This window comes from Trachypithecus francoisi, unplaced genomic scaffold, assembly GCF_009764315.1.
Source record: "Trachypithecus francoisi isolate TF-2019V2 unplaced genomic scaffold, Tfra_2.0 Lachesis_group17, whole genome shotgun sequence".
Taxonomy (NCBI): domain Eukaryota; kingdom Metazoa; phylum Chordata; class Mammalia; order Primates; family Cercopithecidae; genus Trachypithecus; species Trachypithecus francoisi.
In genome coordinates, this window is record NW_022681462.1 from 21828507 (window position 1) to 21852110 (window position 23604).

At 37.5% G+C, this 23604-nt stretch overlaps 1 protein-coding gene across 6 annotated transcripts in view; it reads left to right on the forward strand.

Moving 5' to 3' along the window:
* Positions 1 to 23604, forward strand: part of ZNF638 (zinc finger protein 638) — a 101451-nt gene that overhangs the window by 27100 nt on the left and 50747 nt on the right. For all 6 annotated transcript variants that reach the window (XM_033175032.1, XM_033175036.1, XM_033175033.1 and 3 more), the window contains 5 exons: positions 6956 to 6994; positions 7757 to 8055; positions 9240 to 9517; positions 12194 to 12340; positions 13661 to 13783. In XM_033175032.1, coding sequence (XP_033030923.1) covers positions 6956 to 6994; positions 7757 to 8055; positions 9240 to 9517; positions 12194 to 12340; positions 13661 to 13783 — 886 coding nt within the window. The remainder of the gene's footprint in view (positions 1 to 6955; positions 6995 to 7756; positions 8056 to 9239; positions 9518 to 12193; positions 12341 to 13660; positions 13784 to 23604) is intronic.

Sequence of the window (23604 nt, forward strand, 5' to 3'; positions counted from 1 at the left end):
CATAAAATTAAACTCTCTCTTCCCTAATACCATTAAACAGTTCCTAGCCACCAGACTGACAGTAACATGTTACTGGGCAAATGGATTTGAGATTATCATTGAGGATCCTTCTGGTCATAAGTGATTAAAGTTGCAAATTAGTTGCAGTGGCTTATGACTGTAATCTCTGCACTTTGGGAGGCTGAGGCAGGTAGGCTTGCTTGAGCTCAGGAGTTCAGGCCAACACAGCAGTATCTCATCTCTACCAAAATAAAAATAAAAAAATCAGCCGGGCATGGGGGTACACATCTGTAGTTATAGTATTTGGGAGCCTGAGGTGGTAGCATCACTTGAGCATGGGAGATAGAAGCTTCAATGAGCCATGATTGTGCCACTGCACTCTAGTCTGGGCGACAGCCTATTTAAAAAAAAAAATTTTTTTTTTGAAGGAAGATAATTTGTAAGCTTATTTAACTGGGAAGCTTAAATCAGGTTGGTGGTTCTATTAATAGTTTCAGGAGCAGCTGTATTGGATGCTCAAATAAAAATTAGTGTCAGAAATACTTCTTTCTTAGCTGTTGTCTTTTACATTGGCCTTATGAAATCTTGGACACACTTCTTTCACATAGCAAAATGGACCCCACGGTTCTGGATGTAAGTGATGTGTATAGCTGGCATTTCTAGGAGTTTTTTTTGGTTTTGTTTTGTTTTTGTTTTCCCTACCCCACCCCTCACCCTGTGACACAGCCTTGGGAGGTTCTGAGAATATATGCCTCTTCCGTCTGACCTTTTTTCTTTAAAGCACTTGTTTCTCCGTAACTCTGGCAGAAGTCCTTGTTTTGACTCTTTGGTTCACTTTGGATTAGTTGTCCATCCCGAAACCCATTATAGTGGCTGTGGGAATAGGGTAGTCCACCTCAGTTTGTGTCATGTCTACTCCTGGTGTTGAGAGTGAGATAAGCGTCACCTGGATCTTTTGCATTAAGACTAGAAATCGGGGTTAGTATTCTATATAGATGCTGTACAGACAAATATAGGTTATCATGGGGAGATAATTTGTTACCTGAATTGGATATGCCTTACTGCCACTGTAAGGAATACAGTTGAAAATTGAAAAATCTCTCCAAAGCGGCATTTTCCCACAGGTACCCAGTGGGACGTCTTAATTCTTATGAAGGTGAATTTTTATTTGGGTGGGAGTGAGTTATTTATTTTAGAGAGTCATTTATGCTAGTAAGAGGATTATAGCTACATTAATTTACTTGAGCAAACAGCATGTGTATACCTATTAAAGCCTTTAGTGTAGGTAAGCCTATTATTTTTTCATACACTTAGGACCCTGATTTTTAAAGCATTTGCTTTCCATGCCTGCTACTTTAATATTCTACTCTATTTATTTTTTAACCATATCAAGTGTATTTTGGTTCTCCACAGAGATCAATAGGGAAGACATATATAAATATAAGCATACCTCATTTTATTGTACTTTGATTTATTTTTCTTCCCGTAATTTGCCTTTTTTACAAATTGAAAGATTATGGAAACCCTGTGTCAAGCAAGTCTATTGGTGCCATTTTTTTTTTTCTTTCTTTTTGACTTAAATTGGGAGAGAATAAATTTCTATTTAGAGTCCAGAAGTCTGAAATCATGCTGTTAGCTGGGCCACCATTCCCTTCCGAGGCTCTGGGGGAAAAGCTGTTCCATGCTTCTCTTCTAACTTCTCATGACGGGGGACAATCATTGTCATTTCTTGACTTGTAGCCCATCAATCCTATCTCTGCTACTGTCTTCACACCACCTTCTCTTCTCTTAAACCTCCCTTTGCCCTGCTATTAGAAGGACACTGGCTACTGGATCTAGGGCCCATTGGATAATTCAGGATGATTTCATCTCAAGAGTTTTAGTTTAATTACACCTGCAAAGATCCTTTTCCAAATCAGGTAACATTCACAAGTTCCAGGGATTGGAACATATATATGTATGTATCTTTTGGGGAACACCAAGATGGGTGCTGACGAGTTGATGGGTGCAGCACACCAACATGGCATAAGTATACATATGTAACAAACCTGCACGTTATGCACATGTACCCTAGAACTTAAAGTATAATAAAAAAAAAAAAAAAGAATCCATCTTAATCATTCTCCTAATACCAAATCGCTCTCTCGTTTGGGCCTTGAGCAGTGCTTTTGCTGCCAGAAGCAATCAAGAGCTGAAGCTGAAAATGAACAGTGTGTATATTAGCACCTGTATGCTGGTAAGAACTGCAACTGGATATATCCTTTGATCTGGCATCCTCTGGGTCAGTTTCCACTTTTTCCTATTGTGGAGCTTAAGTTCTTTCGTTACACAGGTAACTGTGGTTTGAAATTTAAAACAACAGTATATCTTTCATAATTCTCCAGGCTGTGTCTCCTAACCAGGCCTCATGATGCCTTCACAGTTTCTTACCTTCTGCACATTTTTCTTCACCTGGCCTCACTCTGATCACAATGGCAGATCCAAGGCCTCCCTCTTCCCTCGTCTCTACTGGGCCGGTCAGGACTCTTTCCTATTGGTGCCATTTTTCTAACAGCATGAGCTCACTTTGTGTGCCTGAGTCACATTCACAGTATTTCAATTTTTTTCTTTATTGTTATACCTGTTATGGCAATCTGTGATCAGTGATCTTTGATTTCAACTTACTGAAGGCTCATGATCATCAGTATTTAGCAATAAAGTGCTTTTAAATTAATGTATGTACATTTTTAAAAACATGCTATTGTACAGTTAATAGACTGGCATAGTCTAAATTGAACTTTTTATTTGCACTGGGAAGCCAAAAAGCTTATGTGTCTCGCTTAGTGTGATGTTTTAGAACTGAATCTACAATAACTCTGAGGTATGCCTATGTATTGTTACACAAGAGAGGATTTACTAGGGGAATTGGCTTACACCATTATGGAGGCTGAGAAGTCCCACAATATGCTGTCTGCATATTGAAGACTCCAGGCTTCTGGTAGTGTGGCTCAGTCCAAATTCAAAAGCTTCCACACCAAGGAAGCTGATAACATAATTCTCAGTCTGAGGTAGAAGGCCCTAGAGCCCCAGGAGTCTGCCGATGCAAGTCACATAGACCAAAGGCCAAAGAACTTGGAGTTCTGATGTCCAAGAACAAGGAGGAGAAGGGCATCCCGCTCTGAGGGAAGGAGGGGTGGAGGGAGGGAATTCCACCTTCATCCATCTATTTGTACCATCTGGGCTCCCAGCCTATGGCGTGATGCCCGCCCACATTGAGGGCAGATCTTCCTTACTCAGCCCACTGACTCAGACTAATCTTCACTGGAAACACTCATAGACATGCCAACAGAGAGTGCCTCACCAACCATCTAAGCATCCCTCAATCTAGTCAGGTTGACACCCAGAATTAACTATCACATTCAGGTTGTATGCACTTGAATAATTGCTTCATGACTTTCTCTCCACTGCAAAATAATTTAATTAATAATTAGATTTGGTTAGGTGCTTGGGATCTGCATTCTTTATTCTTTTAAGCTGCGTTATGAGGATATACCTTCTTTCTACTCATTCCTCCCTTGATGTATATTTAGATTTTTCTTTTCTTACGGCTTATTCTCTCTGGCTTTATTGGATCTTTCTGGATTATGACACAAGAATAGTTGAGGAAAGATACAGTGCATCAGAATTTTAGTATTAAAAATAGGTAATTATACTATGTTTATTGTGTGCTGGGCATTCTAAGTGCTTTACATAATTTAGTTTTCAAAACCACCTATGAGGTGTTAAGTATAAGGATACTTCCTGATTTTATCAGTGAGAGAACTGAGGCACAGAGACAATTTCCCTACCATAATGCAGCAAATAGTTAAACGGAACTAGTTTAGCTCATAGGCCTTTATGTATCATCCCTTCTACTTTTTTATGGCTTAAAAAAATTTCAGAATAAAATATTGAAGGGAAAAAGGAAGAAAAACATTTATATATTATTCATTTATAGTCACCATTTGTTAGTATTTGCTTTATTATATCTTCATACTTTTTCTGAACTATTTGAAAGTAAATTGCAGAAATTATGAGACGTCGTTTCTGAATTCAGTGTTTGTCTCCTAAGTGTAAGGACGTTGTTCTGCATAACCACAATACAGTACGTTTAAGGAGATTAGCAATAATTCCACAATTCCTTCTGATATATAAACCAAATTCATATTTTCCCATTTCTTTCCAGAATGCCTTTTATAATCTTTCCAGAATGCCTTTTATAACTCTTCCTGTCTGCCCCATCCATACCCCCAATCCAGTATTCAGTTAAGATTTATGTATTGCAGTCTCTTTTAATCTAGAATAGCCTACTCTTTGTTTTGTTTTGTTTTGTCATCTTTTTTTTTGTTTGAGGAGGATGTTTTTACAGTGTTGACTTTTTCCTTGAAATGTCCAGGAAACTTGTCTTGTTGAATGTCCCACTTTATATAGTTTTCTATTTGTTTCCTTAGCATTAAATTCACTGAGAACATTTTTGTTGCAAATACTTCATTGGTGATGTGTATATTTATTGCATCACATTGGGATAAAGATAATATCAGTTAACTAGGTCCTTGTTCTTAATAGTTATGTTATACCACCTATGTTAGGAGCGTTATTGCTTCTGAAGCACATTTTTGACTAGTTGGGCAGGATAGAGGTGTTTCCAAATTCTGCTTGCAGAATGTATACATGCTTTATCTTTCGCCCTGGGCAGCAGGGATAAGAACATGTGTTATCTAGTGAACAGGTCTAAACTTGGTGAACCTGAACCTAGTGAAGATCAACAATATTATTTATTACTAGCTCTCTCAGCTCACTGCAGCTTTCACTTCCTGGGTTCAAGTGATCCTCCCACCTCAGCCTCCTGAGTGGCTAGGACCACTGGCGAGTGCCACTATGCTCAGCTAATTTTTTGTATTTTTGGTAGAGACGGGATTGCCGAAGCTGGTCTCAAACTCCTGAGCTCAAGCAATCTGCCTACCTCAACATCCCAAAGTGTTGAGATTACAGGCATGAGCCACCATGCCTGACCATTATTACCAACTCTTGAATGATAGTCTTCAAGCTCTTGTGAACCATAAACTAGAGAGCTCTGGAAATTTAATAACTTTGATGTGTTGTTAATCACCTTCATTTCCAGCATATACATGTGAGAAAGCTAAGGCTTACACATACTAAGTAACTGGCTTTAAGTTTTATAGCCATTAAATGACAGCACCTACAGTGAAATCCACTTTTGTTTGATGATAAAAGATTTGCTTTGAATCACTGTAAGACTAGGAATTTATCCTCCTGGATGGTACAGAGCAATTAAAGTTTTTAAAAGTGTGGAAATAGATGGAACAGAATTATCCATATATTGGGAATTGTTGACACTAGGTGATGGGTATGTTGGATTAAAGTTAACTATTTTGTCTTCATAGCTTGTCCCCTCATAATTAAAAGATGCTCCAGACAATATATCTATTCTCAAAGTAGGAAGAATGAGGCAGAAGCTTTCTCAGATATCTGTCAGGGGTTTTGTACCTATGTCTCATTGGTTAGAACCTATCACTGGCTATCTTCTAGAGATAGTGGGAAAGCAAATATTTAACTTTTTTAGCCATTGTAGTAAAGGCAAACAAGGGAAAAGGGAATTGAGAATTGCCGTGGGGTTAGCTCATTAACACTGTCTGAGACAAATAGCAACCAAGACAAACCACTTGACTAAGATTTGACCTAACTTAATTTTCCTGCTTGGTGATTTGTCAGAAGTTTGCTGCCTCCATTTCCTTACCTGGCTTTCATCTTGCTGCTGAAATTGTATTCTTAAATGTAGTGATTTATTTATTTAATATAATCAGCTTGTCCAAATGCCTCTTAGAGTTCAGATTTTCTAGAAGTTGAGAGTGAAGATACAGCCTTTTTCTTAGGCTTCTGTGATACTACTGTTTCTCCTACTAGTTTTTTCTGTGATTACTCCTTAATCATTTATTGTTGTTTTTTTTTCTTTGCTTAATCATTTATTGTTTTTTTTTTTTTTCTTTGCTTTACTCTGAAGTTGTCGATGTGCCTAAGGTTCTGTCCTTGGCTCTTTTTTTCTATAAACTCCATCTTATGTTAGTCTCACTCTTAGGGCTGTAATTATGGCTTCTACATGCCTGATTTCTAAATAGCTCTCATCTTTTCCCCTAATTCCAGCTATTCCTTTACACTTGTTCTGAAAACATTCCTGTTGTCTTCTCTTACAAATGCTTGTTAAGTTCCCATTGTTTTTTCCTGTGTGTAACCTCATTACCTGATTTTAAGGCTCTTCATAATTTGTCTCTACTTGAAACAACAGACAGTCTGTCCAAGTTTCCCCCTTTATAATTCCTTTTCATCATTTCTATGCTGCAGCTAGACCAGTTCCTGAAACAAAACACCAATGTTTTGCCTCCAATCTTAGTTTATGTATTGCCACTGCATGAAATCTAACCTAATCCACTCCTATTAATAGGTCTTTGTAAGGGCTACTTGAAAAGCAGCCCTTTCTATGAATTCTTTCCTGATTCCTCTCACTGGATATATCTTCATGAGGACTACTTGGTGCAAGTTAAGGGGCACCATTCGTGTTGTATTCTGTGAGTTGCCACATGGAATGTGATAGGAGTGGTGTTCCCTAGAGTTCTGTGTAGTAGATGAACTGTCTTCTCTTTTTTAACCCTTAACCTAAGCTTGTATCTTGTACCTCTTAACACTTTTGTGCATATACTGGTCGTTTTACTTAAATAAAAGTTTAGTCCTTTAACATATGGGGAATGTGTTTCCCTGATACACCTATTAGCATAATACTTTGATTATTTATTGAACACTCAAAATGTTTTATTTCCAGCAAAGGTTGTGAAAAGTCCTTCTGATATATTACAGGTAAAGATTAATTGAGCCTTACAGTCTTATTTTAGCTGTTAGTTAATGTTGTTTATTTTCAAAATAGATATCCTGATTGGAATCCTGAGATCCTCCCATCAAGAAGGTAATTTTTAAAAATAGTAATATTATTAAAACTTGATTGTATTTTAAAAGTAAGCCGTTAATTTTAAGAAAGTGATTCTTTTGAGTTCTACTTTTGCCATTTAAACAATAGACAAATGCAAAAACCTTTATGAATCTGTGACTTACTCCAATGCTTAAATGTGACACAGCCCCGCCCCGATCTACTTTCTTTAGCCTTTTCTGAAAATATTTTATTCTGACTTTATTACTTTATGTTTATATCTTCTGTTATAAATGCCTTGACTGCTAGGAGTGGTATTATTCCGTTCTGTATACCCTAGGGGATTCTACTCAGGTTAGGTGTGTACACACACGTACACACACCTAGAGAAATCAGAGTCATATTTATAGATGGCATAATCTTTCAGGAAAAAATTATTTAAAACTTCTGTTTATGTAAATCATTTCCTAAATTCTTACATAATTTAATACTTTAAAAACATAATTAGATATAATGTTGGTACAGGAAAAACCAGAGAAGTTCATTATTGTATTCTTCTATAAACTAGAAAACAGACATCCAAGCAGTTGGAGGGCTGATAAACTGTTCTTGATTATTTCTTATTTACCTATAAGGCTGAATTACATTGTAACAGATTTTTGTTTTAAGGACATATCTTTTTATCAGAGTTTGGTATTGTTAACAGTCTGTTTTTAACAAGGTACTTCTGTCATTTAGTATCGTTTAAATTTACATTAAATTGCTGATCACTTTCTTCCCCCCCCCCCCCCCCGCTTGTAGAAATGAGGGCAATAGAAAAGAAAATGAAACTCCACGAAGACGTTCTCATTCCCCCAGTCCTAGGCGTTCTAGAAGATCAAGCTCAAGTCACAGATTCCATCGGTCTCGAAGCCCAGTGCATTACATGTATAGACCAAGAAGTCGAAGTCCAAGAATTTGCCATCGTTTCATTTCTAGATACAGATCCAGATCCAGATCCCGTTCACCATATCGAATTAGAAATCCATTTAGAGGTAGTCCAAAATGCTTTCGATCAGTTAGCCCTGAAAGGATATCAAGGAGATCAGTGAGATCATCAGGTACACTGATGGCCATGAAATAATTAATGTACTTATTCTGACTAAATTTTTAAATGTCTGTCTTTTTGGATTTTGAGAAATGTTCTATTTTTTTTAAAACTTTAGAATTGCTAAATGAGATCTGACCCACATCCCACAGAGTTAATTATTCCCTCTGGTAACTTGGCAAAGAAATGTGTGTGAATGTATGTGTCCACCAACATATTTAAAAACCAAGGATGATAAAAATGTCTTAGTTTGCTTTAATAATTGATTATCAAATTCCATGAATTAATTTAAAATGTTTTTGAAATGATTATTATTTTTAACCTGTGACTTAATGTTGATTTTATGGCCCTCTCAGAAATAATTCACACAGGCATGGCACACATACAAACACACTCCTTCTTCTACAATGAAAGAAACCATAGTTAATATCTGAGAAGTACTTCGACACTCCCACTGCTTCACTTGACTAGCCTGAAAAATTCAAAAATAGTACTTTGCACAGGTCTTATTGTATCTAATATAGTCTAAAATGCTGATTTCAAATGGAGATACCTTTAATATATAAGGCATTCCTTCTTAAAGTATGGTCCAAGGATCGATTGAGGTCCTCAAGATCTTCTGAGAGTTCTGTGAGGCCTTCTCTTTTCCAATTACATGCCTTTATGAGTCTGGATTTTCTTTATCCAGAAGCAGACGAAAGAATTTAGGTTCTTCTTTTAAGCCCAACATTAAAATGTTTGGAAGAAGATATAGTAGTGTTACTCATTTCACTAATTTTGTTTTGGGAATTACAGTTGGTTTTTATAAAAATACTTACGTTAATATGGGAATTTACTTTTTTTTGTCATTACACAGTGGCAAAGACTACAGTTACTTTTGCACCAACCTAATATATGAATTAAGAAATATTTTTAAGATTTTAATTTCTAATATGGTAAATATCAATAAATATAACACAAATCTTTGTAGTCTTCAAAAAGTGTAAAGCAATCTCAAAACCAAAACTTTGAGGATCACTGGTATAAGGGAATAAAGGAACTTCATGTAAGAGCCTTCTGAGTGAATAAAGTATAGGTTTTTTTATTGTCTGTGTGCTTCCTGTTTAGCTTGAGAATAGCACTATGTGATTATATCAGGAGATGGCTCCTACCTTAATTTTTTTCCAATTGAAATTGTGTTTTATATATTTTTACTAGATAGAAAAAAAGCATTAGAAGATGTGGTACAACGATCTGGGCATGGGACAGAATTTAATAAACAGAAGCATCTTGAAGCTGCTGATAAGGGACATTCACCAGCACAAAAGCCTAAAACTAGCAGTGGAACAAAACCATCAGTTAAACCTACAAGCGCTACAAAGAGTGATTCAAATCTAGGAGGACATTCTATTCGTTGTAAATCAAAGAATCTTGAAGAGGACACTGTGTCAGAATGTAAACAGGTGGCTGATAAAACCGTTTCTCTCCAGCGAAAGGTAATTCTTTAAAATAATTATTTTTGGAGATAAGGTTTCACTCTGTCGTCCTGGCTGGAGTGCAGTGGTATAAACATGGCTCACTGCAGCCTCGATCTCCTGGGCTCAAGTGATCCTCCTGCCTCAGCTTCCCAAGTAGCTGGCACCACAGGCGTGTGCCACCATGCCTGGCCAATTTTTTAATTTTTGTAGAGATGAGGTCTTGCCATGTTGCTCAGGCTGGTCTCGAAGTACTAGGCTCAGGCAGTCCTTCCACGTCAGCCTCCCTAAGTGCATGAGCCACTATGCCTGGCCTCGTAATTCTTTGTTAGTGCAAATATGCATACATTTGCTATGACAAACAGAAAACAAAATTGTTGCCAGGCATGGTGGCTTATGCCTGAATCCCAGCACTCTGGGAGGCCAAGCGGGGTGGATCGCTCGAGCTTAAGAGTTTGAGGCCAGCCAGAGCAACATAGTGAAACTCCCTCTCTACAAAAAATATAAAAATGAGATGGGCGTGGTGGCAGATGCCTGTAGTCCCAGCTACTTGGGAAGCTCAGGTGGAAGGATCACTTGAGCGCGGGAGGCAGAGGTTGCAGTGAGCTGAGATCACACCACTGCACTCCAGCCTGGACTACAGAAGGAAGACGCTGTCTCAAGAAAAAATGAAGTTGTCTTAACTTTTTTATTCCATATTTCCAATAACTTTGAAATTATGAGTCGTTAAATGATTTTAGTATGGAATATTTTACTGGTTTTCTTATAAATATAATGAAAGTCCAAGGTTCAAAATGTTGTAGCTTAGGAATTCCAGTGGTTTGGTGTTTGATGCGTCAAAAGAGAACATTTTGATGATTTGACATTTTTGGCTAGCTTCCCAAGCAGATCATTTTGATGAGTTTTGCTCTCTAATTGAGAAAGTGAATAATCACCAGCAGCATTATTGAGCTTTTGCAATCTTTTTTAGTAAGGTATAAGAGTGAGCCTCTCCTGAGAAATGATCTTTATTCATCTGTTCTATATTTTCTGTGGTACAGTTCAGAAGTCAAAAACTCTGTTGTACAGTGTAAAATGTATATTTTGGTACTGATTTTTAGTGTATTTTGACTGTAAGCTACTGGTTACAATACTAAGGTATTGTTTTATTGTGTATGTTTATTGAATCACTATGAAATAATATATTAAAACATCAAGAGACTTCAGAGAAAATCCTAATAGGCCAAATATCAAATATTTTGTATATTTTAATATTAATAAGTTTTCAAGTATTTAGGTGTGGTATGCATTGCTCTCAACAGTATCTAAATACATTAAAGACTTTCAGTATGTGCTGTTCCCTGCCCCAAAGAATTTAACATTTAGAAGGATAAACTTACAGTAATCAACCAGTAATAGAATTTTGAAGAGCATTGGGAACAAATTTTTGAGTATAAGGAAAATTTTGAAGAGGCTGAGTTAGTCTCATAAGATTATTAATAGATGAAGTTCTTTTCATTTTGGTTCAAGACTTCTAGGTGGTGGCAGTGGAACTTTTTAAAAAAAAGTTTCCTTATTTAGTAAAAAATAGGAGAGATGAGGGTCTCACTCTGTCACCCAGGCTGAAGTGCAGTGGCACAGTCATAAGTCACTGCAGCCTCAAATTCCTGAGCTCAAGTATCCACCTGCCTCAGGCTCCCAGGTAGCTAAGACTACAGGTATGCACCACCACACTGGGTGTTTTCTTTTCTTTTTTTTTTTTTTTGAGACGTAGTCTCACTCTGTCTCCCAGGCTGGAGTGCAGTGGCACGATCTCAGCTCACTGCAACTTCTGCCTCCCGGGTTCAAGTGATTCTCCTGCCTCCTGCCTCAGCCTCCCGAGCAGCTGAAATTACAGGCGCATGCCACCACGCCTGGCTAATTTTTTTTATTTTTAGCGGAGACGGGGTTTCACTGTGTTGATCAGGCTGGTCTCGAACACCTGACCTTGTGATCCACCCACCTCAGTTCCCAAAGTGCTGGGATTACAGGTGTGAGCCACCAGGCCTGACCTTTTTTTTTTTTTTCTCTTTTTAAAATAGAGAGTCTTAGTATGTTGCCCATCCTGGTCTTAAACTCCTGGCCTCAAACTCCTGGCTTCAAGCAGTTTTTCTGCCTTGGCCTCCCAAAGCACTGGGATACAGGCATGAGCCACCATGCCTGGCTCTAATTTTTAACATGAATGGTAAAGTTGATACTACAGTGTATTCAAATGGTATGCATTATATATGAATTTTTTAAAATATACCTGTCTAGATATCATTTCCAATTATTAGAACAGAGGGGGTGAGCAAAGCTGTAATTTCAGCTTTCCTTGTTGGTGGGCCATGTAGTTTCATAGAAAAATTCTCTCTAATGGCCTTGGACCATTCCCTAGATCTTATTTGCTATAAGATGCTATAAACAGAAAAGAGTACCTGTAAACCATTTCTGGGTTAAAAATATAAATAACATTTCTTATCACTTTTGCATTTAAAATCTTATTAAAGTGTTAAAATTGTGATTTAAAAAAATTGTGTAAAGGGGGTGGTGAAGGAAAAAGGAAAATGGGTAAAATATTTGGAAAAGACCCTTTAATGTACTAATATTAGTCGTAGAAGAAATTATATATAGGAAATTATTACTGTACATTGTAGCTTAATTTGGTTTATTTTTAATTTTCTTTCACTCCAAAAATAGCTTCGGAAAGAACAATCATTGCATTATGGTTCGGTTCTTCTTGTATCGGAATTACCAGAGGATGGTTGTACTGAAGAAGATGTTAGAAAATTATTTCAACCATTTGGGAAAGTGAATGATGTCCTGATTGTTCCATATAGAAAGGAGGTGAGTCGTTTAATCTGTGGTAAAAATTCATACAAAGTCACTGCTTTGATGATTCTATAAATTGCTGTTGTGTTCCTTAGCTGCTTGTACTGCATATATAATTGTTCTTTGAGAGTTATATAAATGTTTGGATGTGAATGAGCAAGTCCCCAATGTAATGTTTTATATCCTTTAAAATAAGTGTTTGCCCACTTTTTCTGTAAAGAGCCAGATAAATATTTTCAGTTTTATGAGCCAGTTATAGGATCTCAACCACTGTGCTCTGGCATTCTAGTACAAAAACAGCTATAAGTAGTATGTAAATAAGCAAGCATGGCTGTGTTGCAAAAAACTATTTACAAAAATAGGTAATATGCCATAGCTTGCCAATCACTGCTTTAGAACACCAGTTTGATAATACTAAAACAAATTACTTCCTTTGTATGGTAAGTATTGTCTGTGGGTTATATTCCTATAACTCACATGATAAAGTTAAGAACTATGAACAGTCTTTAAGCACAGCATAAAATAGTGAGTTAAGGCTGGGCATGTTAGCTTATGCCTGTAATCGCAGCACTTTGGGAGGCTGAGGCAGGTGGATCACCTGAGGTCAGGAGTTTGAGACCAGCCTAACCAACATAGCAAAACTCTGTCTCTACTAAGAATACAAAAATTAGCCAGGCATCTCTAATCCCAGCTACATGGGAAATTGAGGCAGGAAAATCTCTTGAACCCAGGAAGTGGAGGTTGCAGTGAGTAGAGATCGCGCTGCTGCACTCCAGCCTAGACAACAGAGTAAGACTGTCTCAGAAAAATTTGTGAGTTAAGACTGGGTGTGGTGGCTCAAGTCTGTAATCCCAGTACTTTGGGAGGCCAAGGCTGGAGGATCGCTTGAGGCCAGGAGTTCAAGACCAGCCTGGGCAACATAGCGAGACCTCTGTCTTTTTAAAAAATTCATGAGTCAGGACGGGGAACATGGTGATAGTGTTGTCTTTGTTGCGAGAAACCTTTAAAATGTCAGACCTACCACAAGCTGGACCATATCTTCCCTTCCCTCCTGTTGTTCAGTGAGCCCTGCCTTCTCATTTCCTCTTGTTCCATGAGACTGCCTGGATTTATCTTGGTAGTGGTATGGAAATTATGTAAGGTTAAATGTCCATTTCATGTGTGAAACATCCTTAATCAAATTACACATGAGCAAAATAAAAATGGGCAAAAACAACCATGACTTGAGGTAATTTCATAGTTTGATGTTACAAAAGAAAGGATTAAGTCAATTTTAAAATGCAGGAACTTTTAAAGGTAAATTTGTGACTAAAGATGGAATAAATTTCATTTTAGGCTTACTTAGAAATGGAATTTAAAGAGGCGATTACTGCAATTATGAAGTACATTGAAACAACACCTCTTATGATAAAAGGCAAAAGTGTGAAAATATGTGTTCCAGGAAAGAAAAAAGCACAGGTAAACTGGATTTAGGTCACTGTTGTTTGGTTTAACTTTTTTGTTTAAGTATGGCACACATACAGAAATATGCATAGAAACATAAATGTTAGCTCAACAGATTATATGTGCATTAATTCGAGTATGTTGAAATCAAAACTTCTTCATAAATGTATGGTGCTGTGTACAGTATTAAATAACAATGACTAGGAGAAAATACTTGGCCATATATAACACAAAAATAGCAAATATCTGTGAATCCGGTACCTAGGTCACAAAAGAGAACATTGACAGTACCTGGAAGTCCCTTGCTTACTTCTTCCAATTCTTACACCCTCCCTTCTTCTCACAAGTAATTACTAACTTGTTTTCTAATGCCATAGTTGAGTTTTGCCTGTTTTCAGCTTTACATAAACAAAATCATAGAGTGTATATTCTTTGGGCTTTTACTTCCTTAGAAGTATCAATTGTTGTATATTCTTTCTAGATCATTTCTATGCTTCAGTTTATATGTCTATAAATAATATCTAAGAATTAAGTTACCCTTTAAGGATGACCTTTCTGTTAGGTACAAAAGCTATATCTCACCTTTAAGGTTTTCTTTGTGTATGTGTGTTTTTTAAAATAGGGTGTTGAGAAAATATTTTTATAATTAAAAAAAAATTGTTTTATTTTTAATCTTGTGGGTACATGGTAGATATATATTTATGAGGTACATGAGATATTTAGATACAGGCATGTGATGTGTAATAATCACATTATGGAAAATGGGATATCTGTCCCCTCCAGCATTTATTCTTTGTGTATCAAACAGTCCAGTACTCTTACAATTGTTTAAAAATGTGCCATTAAATTATTTTTTACTATAGTCACTCTGTTGTGCTAGCTAATACTAGGTCTTATTCGTTCTTTTTTTTTTTTTGGTACCCGTTAATTATCCCCTCCTATCCCCTATTACCCTTCCCCGTCTCATAACCATCCTTCTACTTTCTGTCTCCATGAGTTCAGTTGTTTTAGATCCCACAAATTGTGGGATTTTTAAGATACCACAAATAAGTGGGAACATGTGATCTTTGTCTTTCTGTGCCTGACTTATTTCACTTAATATAATGACTTCCAGTTCCATCCATGTTATTTTAAATAACTGAATGTCATTCATTTTTATGGCTGAATAGTACTCCATTGTGTATATGTACCACATTTTCTTTATTTATCTGTTGATGGACGCGTAGTTTACTTCCAAATCTTAGCTAATGTGAGCAGTGCTGCAAGAAACGTGGGAGTGCAGATATCTCTTCGATATACTGATTTCTTTTCTTTTGGGTATATATACCCAGCAGTGGGATTGCTGGATTGTATGGTAGATCCTATTTTTAGTTTCTTAGGACCCTTCACACTGTTCTCCATAGTGATCGTACTAATTTACATTCCCACCAACAATATACTGAGGGTTCCCTTTTCTCCATATCCTGCCCAGCATTTGTTTTTGCCTGTCTTTTGGATAAAAGCCGTTTTAACCAGGGTAAGATGATATCTCATAGTAGTTTTGATTTGCATTTCCCTGATGATCAGTAATGTTGAGTATGTTTTCACGTGCCTTTTTGCCGTGTGTGTCATCTTTTGAGAAATGTTTCTTCAGATCTTTTGCCCATTTTTTTTTTTTTATCAGAGTATTAGATTTTTTTTTCCTGTAGAGTGGCTCGAGTTCCTTCTTTATTCTGGTTATTAATCCCTTGTCAGATGGACAGTTTGCAAATATTTTCTCTCATTTTGTGGGTTGTCTCTTTGTTGTTTCCTTTGCTCTGCAGAAGCTTTTTAACTTGAAGTGGTTCCATTTGTTCATTTTTGTATAGCATTTGCCTATGCTTGTGGGGTATTAATGAAGAAATCTTTGCATATACCGATATCCTAGAGAGAGAGTTCCTCCAGTGTTTTCTTGTAGTAGTTTCATAGTTTGAGATCTTAGATAAAAGTCTTTAATCTATTTTTATTTGATTTTTGTATATCTTGAGAGATAGGGTTCAGGTTCATTAATGCATATGGATATCCAGTTTTCCCAGCTGGTACCTCCCTAGGTTATATGCCACCCTAGTCCACTAGCTGTAATCCCAGCCCCAGCCCTAAGAGTTGCCTAGGAGTTGCAGTCCTTGTGTCCTAGACTGCCTTTCAGGTTTACCTAGGACCCTGGAGCACTTGAGCCCATGGTAGTGAGGCTTGCCAAGAAAGTCAGGTTCTTATTGCTGGGATGGATGATTCCTCTTTGGCTAGATCTGGTCCAAAGGCTCCGTCAGTGCATGGGCGCTGGCTGAGCCCAGCATGGCTTTCCTGTCCCTTCCTTAAGTGCACAGACTCTGTCCATGTTGTGGGGCCAGATCGGGGAGGTGTGCTGTCAGGGATTTAAGGCTGTCTCTCCTACCCTCTTCAATGCCTCTTTCAGTGATACAAAGTCGAAACCAGGTAGTATGATTGCTCACCTGATATTTGGTTCTTGTGATGATGCTTTTCTGTGTGCAGATGGTTGTAAAATTTGGTGTTCCTGCTGGGGGTGGGATGAACAGTGTAGGCTTCTATTCTACCATCCTGCTCCACCCAGTAATTTAGTTTTTCTACTTGCTGTGGAATGGCTACTTTTTAGGGGTTCTATAACACACATTTCTCAGTAATTTGATTTGGTAGTCTAACCATGTTAGTATATTTAGATTTTCCTCATTCTTTTTAACTTCTCTATAGTGTTTCTCTGTATGAATATACCACAGATATATTACCAATTTCTTACTGATTGATATTTAGGTTGTTTCTAGAAACAGAACTTGGGTTAACACCTTGTGTACATTGACAGGCCATCTTTTGACATTTATGATAGTGTTTTTTTAGGTGATACCTACCCAATGGAGTGGTTTGTTTATAGATGCACAATAATGGATAATGTAAGATTGCTCACTAAATAACTGTAATAATTTACTCCTTGGTAATTTATGAGAGTGTTACCAACATCTTAATTTCTTCAGCTTTAAAAATGCATTATATAGAAAATGATATCTAGTTTTAATTTGCATCTTTTTGATTATTCATTAACTTCATCTTTTTGTATAATTGTTAGCTCTATCTATTAACTGTTTAAGTGAGTTGTCTGTATCTTTTCCTATTCTGTTGTTGTTGTCATTTTAAAAATATTCATTTGAAGGTACATGAATGTTGCGCATCCTAGACACTAATTTTGCATTTTATGTAAGAAGTATTTTCTTATAGTGTGTTGCTTGTGTTATGCATACATATATTGAGTTTGAATTTTTTTTTTTTTTTTTTGGCAGAGCCTCGCTCTGTTGCCCAGGCTGGAGTGCAGTGACGCTATCTTGCCTCACTGCAAGCTCTGCCTTCTGGGTTCACGCCATTCTTCTGCCTCAGCCTTCTGAGTACCTGGGACTTCAGGTGCTCGCCACTAATAGAGACAGGGTTTCACCATGTTAGCCAGGATGATCTCGATCTGACCTCGTGATCTGCCTGCCTTGGCCTCCCAAAGTGCTGGGATTACAGGCATGAGCCACCTCACCCGGCCAAATTTGAAATTTTTGTGTACTCACATTTATTGGTATTCTGTGGCTTCTGTGATTTTTTTCTTTCTTTCTTTTTTTTTTGCCTGTGACACAACCTCAGGAGGTCCCAAGGACATGTGCCCCTGTTTTTGAGATAGGGTTTCACTCTGTCACCCAGGCTGGAGTGCAGTGGCACAATTTTGGCTCATTGCCACCTCTGCCTCCCAGATTCAAGTAATCCTCCCATCTCAGCCTCCTGAGTACCTGGGACTACAGGTGCAAGCAACCACGCATAGCTAATTTTTTATTTATTTTTTGTAGATAAGAGGTCTCACTTTGTTGCCCAAGGTGATCTCACACTTCTGGGCTCAGGTGATTCTCCTGCCTCGGCCTCCCAGAGTGTTGGGATTACAGGCGTGAGCCACTGTTCCTGGCCTGCGTTTTTCTTTTGTCTTTTTAAGAACTTGCCTGTGCTCAGGAGAATGGTGTAAACCCGGGAGGTAGAGCTTGCAGTGAGCTGAGATCCGGCCACTGCACTGCAGCCTGGGTGACAGAGCGAGACTCCGTCTCAAAAAAAAAAAAAAAAAGAACTTGCCTGTGCTAGTGCCTAGAAGATTTTATTCCTTAATCTATTACTTGCAGCATAGTATAGGATTGGAATCAGTATTATTTCCAAAATGGGAGCCAGTTAGCCTCAACACTGTTTATGTCTAATTTATCCTTTCTTGTTGATTTGAAAAGCTGCTTTTATTTGTATAAATTCTGTATACATAGATGTGTTTCATACTCTTCTGCTGTGGCAATACTATGTGGTTTCTGTTATAGCAATTATTATAACTTCATAATATTTCCCTGTCTTTCTTGTAGAGTTATTTTTCTTGGTTTATTCATTTTGGTTAATGTTTTTCCTCTTTATTTAAATTTTGTTTAAACTTGAACATTTATTCCTGCACATTAGTTTTAGAACCAGTTTATAACTTCTCTAAAAAAAACTTACTGGAATTTAATTAATACTGTGTTGAATTTGTAATAGTATTTTTACAACACTAAGTCTATCAAAAAACATGGTTCATTGGCTGGTGGCTCATGCCTGTTATCCTAGCATTTTGAGAGGCTGAGGTGGGCAGATAACTTGAGCTCAGGAGTTTGAGACCAGCCTGAGGCAATATGATGAAATCCGGTCTCTACTAAAAATACAAAAATTAGCTGGGTGTAGTGGTGCGTACATGTAGTCACAGCTACTCAGGAAGAGGCTGAGACAGGAGGATTGCTTGAACCCACAAGGTGGAGAGGTTGCATTGAGCTGAGATCGCACCATGGCACCCCAGCCTGGGCAACAGAGTCAGGCTTTGTCTTAAACAAAGAACATGGTTTGTCTATTTAGATTTCCTTTTACGCCCTTTAGCAAGTTTTATTTTATTTTTTTTCCATGAAGTTCTTGAACATTTTGTGGGGGTTAAATTTATTATTTTACTTATTATTAGAGAGGATCTTTATTTTTTAGTTCTCATATGTTTTCTAGTTAGTTACTACTAGAGTAACTTGTCATCCTAGTTTATACCTGCTACATGCCATACATTTATTCCCATTGTCCTGGTTTGGATAATTAAATCGTGTGGCCTTAGTTATTACCAATTTTACCATTTAGGATTTCATTGTTTCAAATAACAGAAAACCTCACTAGTAGGTTGTTAACAAATAAGAGAGATATTTATCTCATAACAGAAATCTGCATGTAGGTGGTCCAGTGCTGGTGTAACAGCGCCATAGTATCTTCAGGAACCCCGCCTTGTCTTCCAGCACTACTATCTTTAGAATGTGTCTTTCATCCTCAGTTGTAAGATGGTTTCTGCGCCTTCTGGCATCTTTTCTATCTTCGAGACATAAAGGAATAAAAATGAAGAGCAAAGTGAGTTTTTGTTTTCTTTTCTGGAAAGAATGAGTTCCCCAGCAGCATTTGCCTGCATTTGATTTACCAGAACTACCAGACACATGGCCATCTAGTTGCAGAGGCAGTTAAGGAGAAACAAGGATTAAATACATAATTTAAGAACTTAAACTTTATTCCGTAGAGAGGTATATGTTCAAGGTTTTTGAACTGGGGCATGACATAATAAAATGGAGATTAGAAAGATTCATTTGGAAGTGGTCTGGAGAGTGAGTTAGGCAAATGATTCTGAAGGCAAAGAAAGCCTAGCAGATTGATTTAAGTGGAGAAGAGCACTGAAGTCCAGTTAGAAAACTCATTTAATCAATATACTCAGCATTTTGTGATAATGGTAATGGTTTGGGGGTAGACTGGTAACCTTGAAAACAGAAAGGAATAGTGGCTTTTACTAGTGACTGTCCAGAAAGACCTAGCTGATCATTAAATTTTGGAAATTGTTGAGAAGGCCAGTTTTCTTTCATTCTGAACAGTTAACATAGTTAAGGATAAGGAACATAGGTAAGGATACATTTAAGGAAATAGAATGTTTCAAATAGCTTAAAAAATTCTCTTGGCCAACTTTTTGATGAAGTTGGTAAAGTAACAATGTAAGTCTAAGAGCCCAGGCATATTTACTGTCATGATTTTCTTAGTAATGAATAGGGTAAAGAAAATACTAGCACTAAAATCTAGAAAACATGCCATTTTCATGGCAAATATTAATGTTCTTCAGCTATGTATCGTTTGGATGATGCTGGAACAAGAGGGCTAACTCATGACACCTCTGTTGTGATAGAGCAACATGCCTAGGGATTGAATGGAGGGAACTCCGAACAGAATTTGAGTTGTGCCTTCTTCATATTGGAAGTATGTGGGCATTTGTTTTTTTTGTTGCTGTTGTTGTTTTGTTTGTTTGTTTTGTTTTGTAAATAAGTGTCTGAGGCAGGAAGGGGCAATCTTTTTGGCCTGTTACCACTTCAAGTTTTTCTACCAGTGCAAGCCAGAAATAAGCTGAAAGAACAAACTAGGAAAAAAGAGCTGTGCTATAGCTTTCTTGGTCCGGATCTTGATTTTGGCATGGCATGTCAAAATGTAGAAAAAACTTACCTTCCCAACGTTTGATATTTCATGTTAGGACTGCCTCTGACTCTAGCTATGTTTCATGTAACATCCTTTCCATGTTGCTGCTTCTAGGAATCAGTAAATATTACAGAAAAGGTTTTCTATATCCCTGTGTTAATATGGATTTGTACAATTCTTGTCAGAAACTAGGTAACCTAGTCTTTAACAATAACCTTGTAACCTAGTATTTAATAATAATAATTTAATAATAATCTCGACATCCATTCTTAGCAGTGATTCTTAAGTCTTTTTGAGCTACTCCTTGCCCCACCATTACCAGTAATCTAATGAAAGCAAACATCCTTTTTTTCCCCAGAGAAAGGGTCATATACTCATAGTTTAAAAGTTTTCTTCAGGCCGGGCGCGGTGGCTCAAGCCTGTAATCCCAGCACTTTGGGAGGCCAAGATGGGTGGATCACGAGGTCAGGAGATCGAGACCATCCTGGCTAACACGGTGAAACCCCATCTCTACTAAAAAATACAAAAAGCTAGCCGGGCGAGGTGGCGGGCGCCTGTAGTCCCAGCTACTCAGGATCCTAGGGCAGGAGAATGGCCTGAACCCGGGAGGCGGAGCTTGCAGTGAGCTGAGATCCAGCCACTGCACTCCAGCCTGGGCGACAAAGTGAGACTCTGTCTCAACAACAACAACAAAAGTTTTCTTTAAAATATTAGGAGCCCAGTGCAGTGGCTCACACCTATAATCCCAGCACTTTGGGAGGCTGAGGCAGGATAATTGCTTGAGCCCAGGAGTTTGAGACTAGCCCAGGCAATATAGTGAGATCTTATCTCTACAGAAAATTTAAAAATTGGCCAAGTGTGGTGGTATGCATCCAGCTGCTGGGTAGGGTGAGGTAGGAGTATCGCTTGAGCCCGGGAGGCGGAGGTTGGCTGGGTGACGGAGTGAGATCCTATCTCAAGAAAAAGGGGGGCTGGGAGATGGTCAGGAGCCCTTGATGTGGAAAAAAGTAGGATCGGATTTCTAATAAAACCCGTTCAGCCATGAAATACTACTGCAGTTCAACCTTGTGCAAAAAAACCCCAATTTTTAAAATTTCAATTCAGTGTTTTCAGCAAGATTCATGGGAACATTACAATTAAAATTGGAGCAAGTAGTCAACTAAGAAGATTGTATGGATATAATGCCGGGCGTTAGTGAACATTTGAGCATTACAGAAAATCTAATGAATTAACAAGGAGATAAAAGCGAAAATATGCAATCAGAATTCGGATGAGAGGTTTTCATTTTAATTCTGAAACTATTTCTTATTAGTTAAGTATCTGTTACGCATCTGTTGTGTCAGGCATTGTAACATCTACAGAAGATGCAGTGGTGAGCAAGAGAGATGTGATCCTACTCTTGGTGTGAAAGTTTAAAAGAGTGAAAAATGATTATAGGAAAGGCATGGTAGATATATTTAGATGACACAATCTGTACATAAGTGGAATTCCAGAAAGAGGACATCACTTAAATACTGACGATTTTAAATTTCATGGTTATGGTGGGGCACCTTATAGTGATCTAGGCAGAAAACAGTTTTTAACTATACAAAGAAATAGTCTAGCCTTAGATGGCAGAGCAACACCTTCTTAAGAGTTGGGTGGGAAAAAGATTGTGAGTCATTGTAATTGAGTACATTCATTTCAAGTGGAATCCTAAGGTGTGTGTTAGGGCAGTATTTATTCTCAGACATGCATGGACTTAGAAGGTAGTTCACTAATACATCTTTTTCCAAAACATTAAAATGAAGAATATAAGAAATGGAGAAGTTATTATATAAAATATTGGCAGTGAACAATGAAACCAGTTAAACATAGACTAAAATCTAAATAATCATATTTTTATAAAATAAATTTCAAGAAATATCACTTAAAATTACCAGAAACATAATTTTCATCTGAAATGTATAATCAAAAATTGGAATGTAGCCAAGGAGTAAAGGCTAAATGTTTCAACTTACACATTGGAACTCAGTAGTTTCAAATTTCTTTTAAAATTGAAAGTTACCATTAGTAAAATAGAACTAGAACTAATTTCTTCTAAATAATTGAGTTGAAGGAATGTGTGGGATAAAATCCCATATAGTGCAAAAGGAAATGACGAGAGTGCCCAAAAAGAACAGAAAGTATAAAATTGCATGAGAACAGTTATGATGAAATTCAGATCAAGTTAACAAATATTTGCTGAATGTTCAAGCACGACTTTATGCACTGGAAATAGAATATTGAAGAAAACAAGGTCCCTGGTATCACAGAGTTTTAACTTCAAGGGATAGGGAGAGAAAGACCACAAATAAGTTAAAAATGCATACATAAATTATGTTTGTTTTCAACCAGTGCTATGGTAAAAAAAAAAAAATATTAGGAAAGGGGAATAGAAGTACTCTTGTTGGGGAATGAAGAGCTGTGCAACTTTCAGTAAGGTGGTTGGGGAAGATCTCATTGAAAAGGTGATATTTGAGCAAACACTTGAAGAAGATGAGGGAACAAACCACATCATGGATTGAGAGCATTCCAGACAGAAGGAATAGCACCTGCAAAACCTGTACCTGTGTAGCATCTTAGAGGAGTAGAAAGGATGCTTGGGGGTTGGAGTGAAGAAGTATAGGAAGAAGTGTATTGTGGTTTGGGAGTTAGAAGGTAGGTATAACATATGTTGTAAACTCTTAGAGGCTGTTGTGAGTACTGGGTTTTTTTCCTTGAGTCTAATGAGAAGTTTTGAGTTGCAGAACAGCAGGTTCAGTCTGGTTTTTTGTTGTGAATAGAGAATGGGTGAATCCCAAGGACTGAAGCAGAGATGGTTAGGAGGCAATTGTAGTAATCAAAGCAAAAGATAGTAGTAGATTAGACCAGGGTGATAGCAGTTGAACTTTTAGACATCTGAAATGTCACAGTGCTATAAGAAACCATGTTTTTGAAAGATACAGTAGTTCCCCCTATCTGAGGCTTGGCTTTGCCGTTTTAGTGGTCAGTTGTGGTTTGAAAATATTGAATAGAAAATTCCAGAAATAAAAAATTAACATGTTTTAAATTGTGCCCCGTTCTGAGTAGCATGATGAAATTTCATGCAGTCCAACTCCAACCCACTGGGGCTGTGAATCATTGCTTTGTCTAGAGTTATCCATACTTTATATGCTACGTGCCCACTAGTCACTTAATAGCTGTCTTGGTTATCAGATTGACCGTCACTGTATTGCAGTGCTTTGTGTTTAACCCTCATTTTACTTAATAATGGCCCTAAAGTGCAAGTATGGTGATGCTGG